The 14,211-nt window shown below is 38.8% G+C and overlaps 1 protein-coding gene across 1 annotated transcript; it reads left to right on the forward strand.

Annotated features, from left to right (window-relative positions):
• Positions 1–276: 276 nt before the first annotated feature.
• LOC104960318 (adenylate cyclase type 2-like) lies at positions 277–4,099 on the forward strand (the record flags this gene model as incomplete). Its single annotated transcript, XM_010788316.1, has 2 exons — positions 277–830; positions 3,902–4,099. Coding segments are annotated over exons 1-2 (741 nt in total), but the record flags the coding sequence as incomplete, so codon positions are not given.
• Between the last annotated feature and the right edge of the window lie 10,112 nt (positions 4,100–14,211).

A 14,211-nucleotide genomic window follows, 5' to 3' on the forward strand; every position in this document is an offset into this window, starting at 1 on the left:
TATTTTTTTTTTAAACGTTGCAACATTTATTTGAATTGCATTGATACATTGTTCCTTCTGCATAAATGTCAGTGGAGTTATCTCCTCACTTTTTTCCTCTATCTCTCTTTTTGCCTTCTCCCTGATGCTGCCCCTTTTTTATCCTCCTCCCCTCCCCCTTAGCCCTCTCTCCCTCCCCTTCTCCTTCACTTCCCTCCCACTTTTCTCTCTCACTCTAAAGAGCACTCAGTCTCTGTGCTCCCCTTCATTTCCCGCTCCAACATGTTGGCAGGAGGAGAAAGAGGAGAATGCTGCGCTCTACCCTCGGTGCATTCTTGCCACCTCTCCGGCCAGCGCACGCTGCCTCTGACTCAGCCTCAGCGCTCAGTTGTCTCAGCCTGAAGGACTTAAGACAGGAGCTGGAGGGGGAACCAAAGGATACACTGGAGACCAGGAGCTCTCACACCAGGGTCCTCAACAGGAACAACAACAGCAGGAGAGCAGACAAGAGCAACTGCTACTCATCTGTGGTGGAAACCACTAATTCCTCAGCAGTGACAACCTCTTCTGCCCCCTCTAGCTTCCATCCCTCCTCTTCCTCCTTCTCGGCTCCAAGATCCATGTGGCAAGAGGCAATAAGGAGGAAGCGGTATCTCCTGAACCGGCCAGGGGAGTCTGGTGAAGGAGATAAAGGAGGAGGGAGAGGACAGGATAAGAGGAACAGGTCCCCGGATTGGCTGTATGAGTCCTACTACTGTATGAGCCAGCAGCATCCTCTGATTGTGTTTCTGCTGCTCATAGTGATGGGAGCCTGCCTGGCTCTGCTGACTGTGTTCTTTGCTTCAGGACTGGTAAGCTTCTCATTTACACTCAAACATTCACACACATGCATTTTGCAAATCAAATAAAGTACAAGTAAACAAACAAGCAGGATAATGGTCACGTGCATGGCAATATGTGCAGCGAGATCCTATCTATTGTACTATCTGTGTGAACAGTGTGGACATGTGCTGTCCACACACATATTGTGAACTCTCACATGTTTTACAAGCATGCATAGGAATCAGGGTCACACCAACTATCTTGCCAATTGTGTGTACACACACACACTTGTACACACACATCCAAAATCCCCTGGCATGTCAAACACAATACACATGCTCCTCTTCCTCATAGACTCATGCACACATACAAACATGCATACTTGTGCAACACCTTTATGCACGCACACTCTTGCAGCATGCGGTCCTCATCGCAGCACTAATGCGAGGAGAAGGGTGAGATAAAAGTGAGGGGGGAATAAGCGGCTTAGCTATTGTGTGAGCGCATGCATGACTGAACTACACAAAGGAGATCTGTTTCCCTCTGTCACTCTTTTGACACGGTTATATTTGCTCTTTAAATCTAAAAAATTCAATGTAATTCAGGCAAAGCTAATTTAATAAAAATGATGTAAAGAAAAAGAAAATAATGTTGTGTTCATAATGACATATTAACACAATATAATGACACATTTAAGAGGATATATTAAGATGAATATAACATTTTTGCTTTAGGGGTGCCCTTTTCCATTCCCTGTCTGCTATAAAGAAGAGATATTGTGAAGTTGTTTTCATGCAGTGTAACATATAACAAACATATGGTGCCATCAGTAAGATGAGTGTTTGGACAATCAAGACAATCAATCACTGTTATGACTCATTACCTTAGCCACAACTGTTGTTCCTGCCCATGAAGTCACTAATTGATAGCTTCGCTTTGGATTCATTATTTCATCCAGCTGGCAGTATGTGTGTCAAAGCTTGGGAAAAGTGTGAAAGTGTAAATTAACCATCAGCTTAAAATTAAGTATTGATGTAGAGTTAGAAACATTTACAATCCAGAGTATTAAGGAAAGATATTCCCCTAAAATCTGATATAATTCAGTTTTCCTGTCAAGCCACTGTCAAGTCAGTGTGTCCTACATATACTCTTTTTCTCTATCCTTGTGCTGGATGGGCATGGCTTTAGCTACTCCCTTTTTTCCCTTCCATCTCCCCCTGTTACTCTGCAGGCTCGTTACTGTGTCATGTCTCACCTCCTCATATTTCTGTCTCTCTTTCATTGGTATCCCATCATCCTTCCATCCTGCCATGGCTGACCTAAATCCTAAGCTTTTTTGGAGCTCTGCTTTGGGCGAGACAGACTCTCTGTGGCTCTCTGCAGCCACTAATATCCTCTGCCTTCCCAGTGCATTGACTGTGAGCCTATGGAAGAGACAGAGGAAAGGTGGGGGTGGGGGGCTAAAGCAGGAGAAAGAGAGATTGGTAGAAGAAGGAATGAGTCCTGATCTTTAGTGATTTTCAAGCATGATAAATAAAAAAAACATTATTGAATGTTATTGTAACAGCATGCATGGCTGTTATAATTTAGAAAAACTAGTAGTAGTAGTTCAAAGAAAACCTTTCTTTCATTTGCATAATGCATTACAATTTACATGGTGAATATTAAACGTTTTTAAAGATCAAAAATACATTAGAGAGCAAACATAGCTGTATGCGTGAATTAGGATCTAGTGTCAGCAAATTAGGTTTGAGATTGAATGAAAAGAGTGTTTTTCACAGGATTCTATGAAACAATCAGGGGGTTTGCCAAAGTCTTTTGGAGGTTTTTGTGGCCGCAAGGAGAAGCAAACTACTGTAGGAAATAAGGCACATTTTTATTGGTTGATATCTACTTGCCTGCATATCCGTATCGTGACCCTTTCCCATCCCCTCACACTACTGGCAAATCAGTGATGTGATGAAACCTGGCAAAGGCAGGCAGCACAAACGGCTCATTTCTCTGTGCTATCCTCCAACATCTACCTTGAAGAAACTCCTGAAATTTTTATTAGAACTTTCAGATCTAAGAGTGTTTCAGAAAGGCAGCAGCAAATCCATTATGGATGCGGCTCCAACTTTGCTATTGGTTAAACTAGGGGCTTTTTAGCGTTTTCCTTCACTCAATAAGATGTACTCTCAGTAGGAAGGTTTTTCTGCTTTTACATCTATGTATGGAAAACAGGATATGGACCAATATTGTCCATGTGTATTAAAATAACCATTCTTAAGAGCAAATAAATTGTAAACTCCATACTTAATTTGCTTTTATCGAGCCATGTATACGAACATTTTTTTATATTCTACAAAAATTAAAGATACTATGCCATCCACTCTTCTAGCTCAAGTGAAAGATAAAATACAAAACACAATAGGTGGTATTTTGTCTTTCCTTGGATGACAGGCAAAACAGACCATAGTTATTCTACACATATACATTGAATGCGCTATTTAACACATTTTAAAAATATACTTATTACTTACAATTCAAAAGGAGATGCCCATTCAATCTTCTCTCGCTTTTTACTATGTAACTTTACCCTCTTAAGACTCCTTATATTTGTTGTATTATATGCTATTTCATTCTGTTTTTGCAGCCTGCCATTCATTCTGAGACATGTCACAATTTCTTGTGGATGTATATACAGAGCACAAATGCATTGGTTATATCTTGTCACTGACTCCTTACATTAAATAAAGCGGGTTGATTTACGCACCTTGTTGTGCTGAGAAAGTCGAACATTTACAAAATAATTTGTTTTCTGTTTTTACTGCTTCTCTGGGTGAGTCACTGACATGTCCGCCTTGGTTGTTTTTGTTTTTGCAGGACACTGAAGATGAGTAACGGGGCTAGAGGCGTGGCATTTTATAACACTGAGAGGCTGTTTCATGCCCCCTTAGACGTCTCTGTTTTGCTGTGTTTACCTCTCTTCAAGATTCGTTCTTCACCTGTTATCTGATGCATTGCATTTCTTCCCCTCTGTCTTAAATCACGTGTCTCCTGTCCATGCCTCACTTTCTCTTGTAATGCTCTACATTTTGTATCTTTTGCTTTTTTTCAGAACATTGAGGACCACGTGGCCTTTGTAATCACTGTGCCCACGGCAATGGCTATCTTTCTGGCTGTTTTTGTACTCGTCTGCATTGAGTCTATCTTCAAGAAGCTTCTACGTGTTTTCTCCCTGGTTATCTGGGCATGCTTGGTTGCCATGGGTTACCTGTTTATGTTTTCCGGTGGGATCATCTGTCCATGGGATCAGGTAAGATTTGTTGGTGAATTGATTTGATGTATAGACACGTGTGGTTTACGCTACTCTTAGTAGCGTAAGGAAAAGCCAAAACAACTGATTGTGAATGACATATTTGTGTATACAGTACAGTACATGGTTCACTCCTAGTCCTAGGTCTCTCTCTTGAAAATGGAATTCATTGGAGTGCCTAAAACAAACTGAACATGATTCAAATATGAGCACATAGGGGATACGATAGAAATGTAGGCCAATGGATTTTGGATATAGCTGGTGGATGATTGTTATTTATCACCTAACTCTTTTTCCTATTAAACTGAGTTCTCCTTTGGTTAATGGCAACATCTGTGGGGATTGTGCTGGATTTGCACATGTTGTGAAAGTTCAGGAAAGAAGTATCTACAAATGATTTTGCCGTAAACCAGCATGAAAGCTAGTAACAAGGGGAGACAGAACATTTACTTGGCTTTTATTCACTCTATGTTCTATTTGAGTTTGCTTCTATAATGCCTAAACACATATGGGTTTTTATCAGACCAAATATTGTTTTTTAGTCTATGATGAGAGCGTATTGTGTGCAGATTATCTCCTGTCTATAGTGTGGAGTGTAGTTAAACATGGATACATGTGAAACAGGACTTTGGGATTCAGAGGGTTTAGGAAACAAATGCCCTGAAGTAAACCAATGAAAAATGTCTTATCATAGTGTGAGTTATATCCACCTGCATTATTTTTGACCTGTTAGTCATCACAGTTATGTATCATGTGTCAGACCTTTTGACTTCAAATCCACAGCTACATCTGACTCAGATTCTGTCCAGTTAAAGCCTTTAAAAATAGGACGTTTGGTCCTGCATGTGACATCCATTCAGTTGCTTGTGTTTAAGTTTACTACTCACACACATTGAGCAGAAATTCGGAGCACAAAAAAAGGGAAAAATGTATAATACAAAAACAAGAAATGTGGGGTTTAGTTATTTAGTGAGAAGTATTAAAATGGCTTACTATTTAACTGTTTAATTGTAACTACTATTTCAAGGGATGTGTTTGTATAGATTAAAGCTACAAAAGCTACAAGCCACTGTATATGGAGTTGTACTAACAGAAAAGTGTATTAAGGAAGCCTGGCCAATTCTTTATTTTTTTTTAAACTACTGTATATCAAGTAGTATAACTCAATAGATGTTTATATCCAAATATTTGCCAGCTTCAAGGGAACTAATGCTGAATTACTGAGTATGTAGCCCTCTTATTATACGGCAGCAGATGAGTCAGAATGCATAACAATGACCGTTGATCTGAAAACAGTTTTCTTATGAAATTGGACTATTATTGCATGTTTCAGTGGTAGTGCAGCGGATATGATTTAGTGTTATAGTAAAGCAGTAACAAGTGTAACTGCCCATTTGTTTCACATTTTATTAAAAAGAAATACAGCTTCAAGTCTTCTTGTAATATAGCCATTTACTATTTGCTGTGTATATTCATTCTGTATACATCTGAAGGTAAATGTGGCAAGACGGACAGCATCATTTTCATTTACTTGCTGCATCAGGGCTCATTGAAAGCAGCACAGCACATTAGGTCTTCAGCGTTTGAAAGCTGTGCTCATTCAACAGTACTTGGCAAAATAGATGTCTGATGTGGCCGTATCTATCACAAAGAGGTAGCTAAAGATGCTCTGATTCACACGACACTCCATTCATTCCCTTCTTTTGCTTACCAAAAATTGCAGGCCATTATGCTATTACTGCTCTGTGTCCACTGCATCTCTGCCATGCTAATTAATACGTATCTGAAGAGATATTGTTGTCGACTGGCATTGCCTCATGAGTTTTTAGAGGCTACTGCCATATTATAGATTATACTACTTTAATCTAATTGACCACTCGAGAGAACAGAGATGTGCTGTTTGCCAACAAGCCAGGATAAATGAAAAACAATATTAGCTTTCTATTTGTCCACTTGTTTGGCATCCCTTCAAAAACACTAATCACCACACTTAAAGGAACATATTTGTATCTCTTTGAAACGGTGACTTAAATAAATATATTATGTAAACAAATTACACACAATTGTAATTGAAGGCAATAATATTAAGTTTAAATAAAAAGTAATATGTTCAATTTGGGACTATTTTTTTCAACTAACATAATACAATTATATGGAACCTGTTGACATAATACATTTAAGTCACTGTTTATTTGTTTTTCAGGCAGGATCCAGCCACTAAAACATGCATTACGTTTTCACTCTAAAGTGACTGTCCTTTCAATCAACCGTTTTAAAAAAAAACTATCTTGCTTTATTGAAATAATGAATTAATGTTTACCGAATACTATCAGCTGGCTAAGTAACTTGGTCCCCTTATTTTACCTTATCTGTATCTGAATTAACATAATGCTTTTCCAAAGCCACAGGGTTGGCATACTCAGCTTTGTATATTTTGACTGATGTGTATTTCTTGAAACTAAAATAAAAAAGTACCTGGAAGCTGAAGGGATCAGCAATGTCATGCATAGAATATTTTGCTGAGTGTTTGGTAAAGTGCCATAACTTTACGTTGATAAACATTTGCATTAAAATATGAAACTAGATTTTGTTTGTAAATCTGTATGAGGTAAAGGAGGCCTTTTTTCTTTTTCAATCCATTACTGCCAGTATTATCGTCTGTGGCAGCTAACAACAGTTTATCCATGCCGATAACTCTTAGTCCTACAAGCTGTCAAGCTAGAGTGAGAAAAATGCAGGTATACTAGAAATGCTATTAAACCCTTACTTGATGAATGTCTTAGCAATATTTCCCAACTCTTAGTCCATTTATTTCTAAAAAGCTAATAATTTAACAATGTTTCAGACTATAGGGAAAGCGAGAAATATATATGACATTTTAATTCCTTCCCATGCTTGCTGCACATTGTAAAGAGTAATCACAATTAAGGATAAAATGGTAATTTATTGTCATTTGGTTTTGCAATTAAATGCACTTATAAACAAAAAACAATAACATCTTTCCACGGTGAATGAAGGATAAGTTCAGAAGTCCCACAGCCTGAAGAAGAATGGAATGTCAACAGATACGTCTGCATTGGTCTGGAGTTGGGCTAAACAAACCCTCAATGCACAGAATTTGTCTAATTTTAGTAAACTAGTTACTGGAGTTTCTTGAGAAATCATAACAGCTTACTTCTGTAATTCCTTGCCAGATGGCAGCAGGGGGAACAGCCTTTGAGGGCACTTCACTCTTCAGCACTTCAGTGGATGCGATGTGAACTACCAATCCTGACTGCCTGTTTGTGAGGAAGACCAATATCCAGTTGCTGAGTGTGGTACTGATGCCCAGGGGGCTAAGCTCAGTTTCATGTGGGGCATTGTGTTGAATGCTGAGCTGAAATCAACAAACTGTTTTTTAATGCAGTTGTTTTCCAGAAATGTGTGGGCTCAGTGAAGGGGAGTTGAAACGGTATCCTTTGGATCTTTTGGCACACAAACTGGTTAGAGTCCAGGCTGGCTAGGATGTTGTTTATCCGATGTGATGAAGAACTAGTTTCTCTTGGGCTGTGCAACAGTATTTAAATGAGCCAAGGCTGTCAACTGGAAACTTTAAGCACATTTTGGATCTAGTGTTAGTAAGCTATTTCAGTCTGTTCAGTGATTAAGAAGTCAACATTAATGCCAGGGCAGTTAGTACATAAATAAGAATAAGTATAAATGCTACCACTCCCCAAGACTGGTAATAATCAATTTCAGCCCTACATTCAGTAAAATATTTGAATTGAAAAGTCACTAATGTTATATTTAGATTGATGTGTTTACTGTTGCAAATTTGGCAGGTTGAGTGTGCTTTTGACATGTGGACATTCATCATAATTAAAGCCACCAACCATATTGGATCTCCACCTATTGTAACATTTGAAGAAATTGCCCTGCTGCAATCACTTAATCCTGGACTTGGAGCATGCAAAGCATTTGCTTATAAGCCAATTATATTAATAACAAATAATTTCAATCGTTCTTTGTCCTGATGTTACTGTGCAGTTGCTTAGTGTATGTCTGCTCTGGATAAGTAACAGGGGGAAGGAGAGAAGGAGAAGTAAAAGTAAGAGTTAATTAAATGCTCCGTACTGTAGCAGGGAGGTTACCATGAGAAGTAGGGGAATTAAACCATGATTAAACAGAGGGCATCATGCTCTCTCACCAGCTCCACTGTCATGTAAAGCCCGGAGCGCATTAAGGATGATGTCTTTCGTCCCATGTCATTCATACAATGTTGCTGTTGCTAGTCAGTGGATGAAAATGTTGCTAACCATGAACACAATTAGAAATTCCACATTTTACATACGCAAAACAATTAAATTAAAGACTAATAACTAAAGCACGTAAGTTGCTAAGATACCAGCATGTCCTGTAATGTGCTTTAAATAGCAGACTCAAATGTCTGAATAATTAACAATGTGGCTGGCAAAAGAAAATTGGTCACAGAGAGGTGGAGCCCTGAATGCATACATTATTTTTAAATCTGGGGGATTTCTTTCTATCTGAGCATTTTTTTCATATTATTTCCATCCTGATACACAGTGATTCTTGTTGACATTTTTTAAATCCAACACGTACAAAGATATGTATTTCATGTAGAGTGACAAAAAGCGTTGTTAAAGCAGTCAAAGGGTCTGGTATTTCTCTCTGAAGTTTAAAAAAAAAAAAAGAGCAGAAAGAGACTTAATTGTGGACTTACATTCATTAGATGGGAGAGAAAATTCAATTAAATGAATGATAGTATTACAGTGTAACTGACTGTGTAAATAGGCACGGGTCAGATAATGGAATTGAAAGCCAGTGTTACATAGGCCAGATTTATGCAGTGATAATTTTAGAAAAGAAAATGTGTGTATTTTTGATGATTAGTTTTCTGTGACATGGCCTTTTTCTCCAATCATCCACAGTGACAGTGATAGCATGTTGTCGTCATCCTTTAATTAAAGTTATTCTGTTTGTGGTTTTATTTCCAAAGTCAATTGCCCATAACAGAGACTTCTGTTGCTGAAAGCTATTTAATATTGTACCCAAAGGCACACAAAGCATCTGTTTAAATATATTACTTCCATTCTTTGAAAGGCAAAACACCAGCTAACAGTGAAATAGATGAAATGCTAAAATGATCCTGCAAAGATCCACAACACATGTCTGGGATTTGGCAAGTGAAATGTATCATGTCATAAATCTGAGGAAGAGAAAAGGGTTGGAACAGGAGGAGCATAGTGAGAGGGTAAGGCACAAATATAGAGAGGATTACCACTGAAACAACATGACAAGGGTTAGTGCCACAGTTGGGAAAACATAACAGCACATTTTGAAGTGTAGATCATGTTGTTATTGGTGTAGTGGTGGCCGAGTAGTTAAGAGCGGTGAGTGCAGTATCTGAAGGGTTTGGGTAAATGCCACGTGGCAGCAACTTCCCGGGTTTACTTTTGCCATTGGCCCTATCTCTCCCCATTTCCAAACTAAGAACATGTGACAAACGCATCATTATTAATGGAGGTATAAACTTAACTAAATGCAGGTAATAAACAGCTGACCCTATTTTTAAACCACGTCTGGCAGAATATAACTCTTTCTAGAAGGTAAGGTGAGGTCAGTAATCTGCAGTGTCATGTTTGCAGTTACCATTGCCAGTGTTTTTAAACAAATTATTTTAGGCTAAGAAACAGTGACAAAAAAAAATGGTGGACTAGCAAGATTGTGCTGTAGTATCCCTCCCTCATGCGTTTAATGTCGGTGCACATTAGTTTCAACGGAACCATTGCACGCTAACAAGGCAACTCTATTTGCTCACTGTAAGAAATAACATCACTTTTGTAGCTTTAACTACCTTCAGATGGTGCTAGGAATTGTATATATTTTTCAAAAGAACTTCTGCACTGGATAAGACAACTACCGTATTTGATTATCCTACTATCCTTAATTTGTATTAAGGATTTGTACATCCTTTATGATAAATATTGAGACCATAATATGAGAACAGGAGATGGTTACATTTCAAACTGCACTGTCAGTACAGTACACTGGTAGGTAAAGAAATACCACAGAGACTTACAAATGATACTTTTCCCTCAAAGAGTCAGTTTAGTACACTTTCCATTTTCAAGCCCTAAAATCAATTTGATGCTTATCATTTCCCCACAAAGCCCTCTGTGTTTGCTGACGAAGGGGAGATGAGCTTATCTGTGTGGACCAGCATCTAACCCTCACTGTGAGATGTCTTGACCTTCTTTCTCTCTGTGTCTCTCGTCTCACACGCACACGCACAAGCACACACACGCACACACACACACTTTTGTGAGTATACAACCAGCCTCATTATGCTTTAGGACAGAGGAGGTGCGGAAAGGAAGGGGCTTGCCAGGTTTCAATTGTAAAGAAGATTGTAGTCGGCAAAAATAAGACACAAAATAATGATAGAAAATGCAGGCAAATAGAGGGGATGATGCAAGGGGACGGAGACATGGAGAGATGCAAAAATAACATGTGAACGAAGAGTGATTAGGCTATTTACATTTGTATATGAAGTCGGAGTCTTTATTCTAGGACATTGAAAATCATATATTTGTAGTGCTAAAAACCTATTATCTCAGGAACCAAGGACGACATGATCAGACTGACTGTGGAAATTACAATTACCAAGCACTTCGGCTGAGGCAGGCAGGGAAGATAGTGGCCGACCCCTCCCACCCTGGACACAAACTGTTCACCCCCCTCCCTTGTGGCAGGAGGCTGCGCTCCATCAGGACCAAAACCTCTCGCCATCTGAACAGTTTCTTCCCATCCGCTACTGGCCTCTTAAACAAGGCCCGGCCCCCCCACTGACTATTTACCTCAGCCACAACACAGACTCAATATGCATTACATTAATGCACACAATGTTTAAATACTGCTTACTGCACATATTGTATACTCTATAAATTATTGCATTCTATTTCGATGTAAATTACTGCTTATTTTATTGCTATCTTACTATATTTACATTTTTATTAGTGTTCTTAATATAGTTCACTATCTGTGTAGTTTTTTAAATCCTTGTTTTTTATTTTATGTATGCACCATGACATCAAGTAAAATTCCTCGTACGTGTGAACCTACCTGGCAATAAACCAGTTTCTGATTGTTTCTTATCTACTACATTCATTTTGCATCTACACTATAAATCCACCAATTTGTCTTTTTCCTCAGATTTATTGAGTATAGCGAGTAATGAAAATAATATATATCATTTTTTAGGGTTAAATAAACACACACACACACACACACACACACACACACACACACACACACACACACACACACACACACACACACAGACAGACAGACAGACAGACAGACAGACAGACAGACAGACAGACAGACAGACAGACAGACAGACACAGAGTGTAAATCTAGCCAGTAAACTAATCTCTGCCACAGACTGTAGACTAAAAGCCTGATGTAATCTGACGCTCCATCTCTATAATTTGTTTTATGAACTACTCAGTGTCATTATCAAGGAATGGATTAATGCGGCAGAAGCAGAGTTGACTGAACCATGATGGACCACTAAAAAGTCTTGTCCACTTAATTGTCAGAGGGAGGGTCCTTATGTGCTTGAAGGAGGCTCCTCACTGTTTTATTACTGTATCAAGGGGAACTCGGCAGGTTTCTCTCCTCATGCAGCCTTCCCATTATCATGATTTCATGATTCAGTAGCCACATCGGATTTTGTGGGCATTAATTAAGAAAAAGTATTTATGGGATGATGTTGATGTGCTAAATGACACTTGTCTGCATATTAGCAGCCCTGTCTTGGGTTAAGAAGATCGTACATATTGTGTATTTCTCTTTTGACAGTTAATCTATTTTTTATAGACCAAGACTGCAAGGTAGCATTATGATGCCACAACAATGGTACTCTTGGTTTAGTTGGTGCATTCTGTATCTGTTCTGATTCTTAAATCATATCTATTTATGACAATATTTTATATGAGTACATACTGCAAACATATCACAGCCACTATTGTTACTTCAGCCATCATTCCTTACCTGTCTAATCCTCTCCCCTGTTCAGTTTATCCTCTCTGCTAGTCACCTGACAGACGTCTCAGGAGCTGTTCATTCTGTTGTTTGCTCTAAACTATAAATAGACCGAGACATCCTGCTTTTTTTGCCAGATTGTGAAGCTGTTCCTGCAACCAATTTTCACTAAACAGCTTCAAAAAACATTGCATTTGGATCCTAACTACTGTTGCTGGAATCACCGAACCGTTAAAATGTAGGCATAAAATAGAAATGCCCAATCAAAGCTCAGCCAAGCAGATAGGCTAGGACAGAGGGTGACGTATTGTCATACTGATATTCTGTACAAACTGTGAAGTCCACTGAGACAAATGTAACATTTGTGATATTGGGCTATATAAATAAACATTGATTGATTGATTGATTGATTGCTAGATTATTAGAAACAGTTATTTCCTGGGTTTCATAACGCAGCTGGAATTATTTGGACCAGAATAACACACAGGCACGCAGACAAGAATAATGCAAAGAAATGAAACTCTATATTTAAACTTGCTTTCAGAGACAAGGTCCATTCGGACAATAGTTTTGTTTCATATTGTTACATTACATTGCATTTAGCTGACGCTTTTATCCAAAGCGACTTACAATAAGTGCATTCGACCAGAAAGATACAACCTTGAAGAAAACAGAATCATATAAGTTCATCAGGTTTCATAGAGCCAAACATTTCAAGTGCTACTCAACTGGCTTTAGATAAGCCAGTCCTTTATTAGTATATAAGTGCTTTGTTAGTAATTCTATCGCTTGAAGTGGAGTCGAAAGAGATGAGTTTTCAGTCTGCTCCGGAAGATGTGTAAGCTTTCTGCTGTCCTGATTTCAATGGGGAGCTCATTCCACCATTTTGGAGCCAGGATAGCAAACCCACGTGTTTTTGCTGATGGGAACTTGGGTCCCCCTCGCAATGCGGGTGCAGCGAGCCGATGCAGAGCGGAGTGCACGTGCTGGGGTGTACGGTTTAACCATGTCCTGGATGTAGGAAGGGCCAGATCCATTCGCAGCATGGTACGCAAGTACCATTGTTTTGAAGTGGATTCTAGCAATTACTGGAAGCCAGTGAAGGGAGCGGAGGAGCGGAGTTGTGTGGGAAACAACAATATATATATATATATATACACGCAACAATAATGGAGCAACACAGACACACGGTGTCAAGGAGTGAACTCTGATGCATGAACTCAATTGCACGACTCAAAACTCAGACTCGGATAGTGTTTCAAAATAAAGACTTTACTGGAATTTGCACAGTAATGAAAAAAGGAAAACAAAAACACTCTTTCGAGGAAAACTAGAACAGTGATCAATAACGTAGATCCGTGAGAAGTCCGTGAGGTAAGCAGGAACGTAGGTCATAGAGAGACAACGAACTGACAATGAACAGGAGGGCGCTAACACAATATATTCACAGGTAAAGGGGACACAGGTGGAAACAATCAGGGCGGGGAAAGTAATCAAGGACGCAGGAGACAGAAGGGGCGGGGAGCGTGGAGGCCTGAAATAGAGATGGAGAATTAATTAAGGGAATAAACATAAAGCACAGGACAAAGGGACATGACGAAACTAACATAAAGAATAAACTTTCACTATAAGTTTCTTAGACATGACAGATGCAGCTTCCTCAAGTGAGATTAAAGTGTAACCAGATGTGGGAAGTTACTAAATTCATGAATTCAAGTACTGTACTAAAATACAATTTTGAGATACTTGTACTTTACTTGAGTATGTCCATGTTATGCTACTTTATACTTTTACTCAACTACAATTCAGAGTTAAATTGGGTACTTTTATTCCACTACATTTATTTAATATCCTTAGCTTCTTTGCACATTTGGATTAATGATGTGAAATATAATCAAGTGTTAAATCAGACTTTACTTTCCACCTGGAGTAAATTCACAAGCTACCTGTATACAAAGTCATTCCAACTAGCTGCACCTTTACCAGCTTTGAGAACACTTTAATGATCAATCATTAACAAATATCATATATATTATCCTGAAATGGACCAATCTGCAAAAGGA

Source organism: Notothenia coriiceps, unplaced genomic scaffold, assembly GCF_000735185.1.
Source record: "Notothenia coriiceps isolate Sejong01 unplaced genomic scaffold, NC01 NC01_scaffold00001351, whole genome shotgun sequence".
Taxonomy (NCBI): Eukaryota; Metazoa; Chordata; class Actinopteri; order Perciformes; family Nototheniidae; genus Notothenia; species Notothenia coriiceps.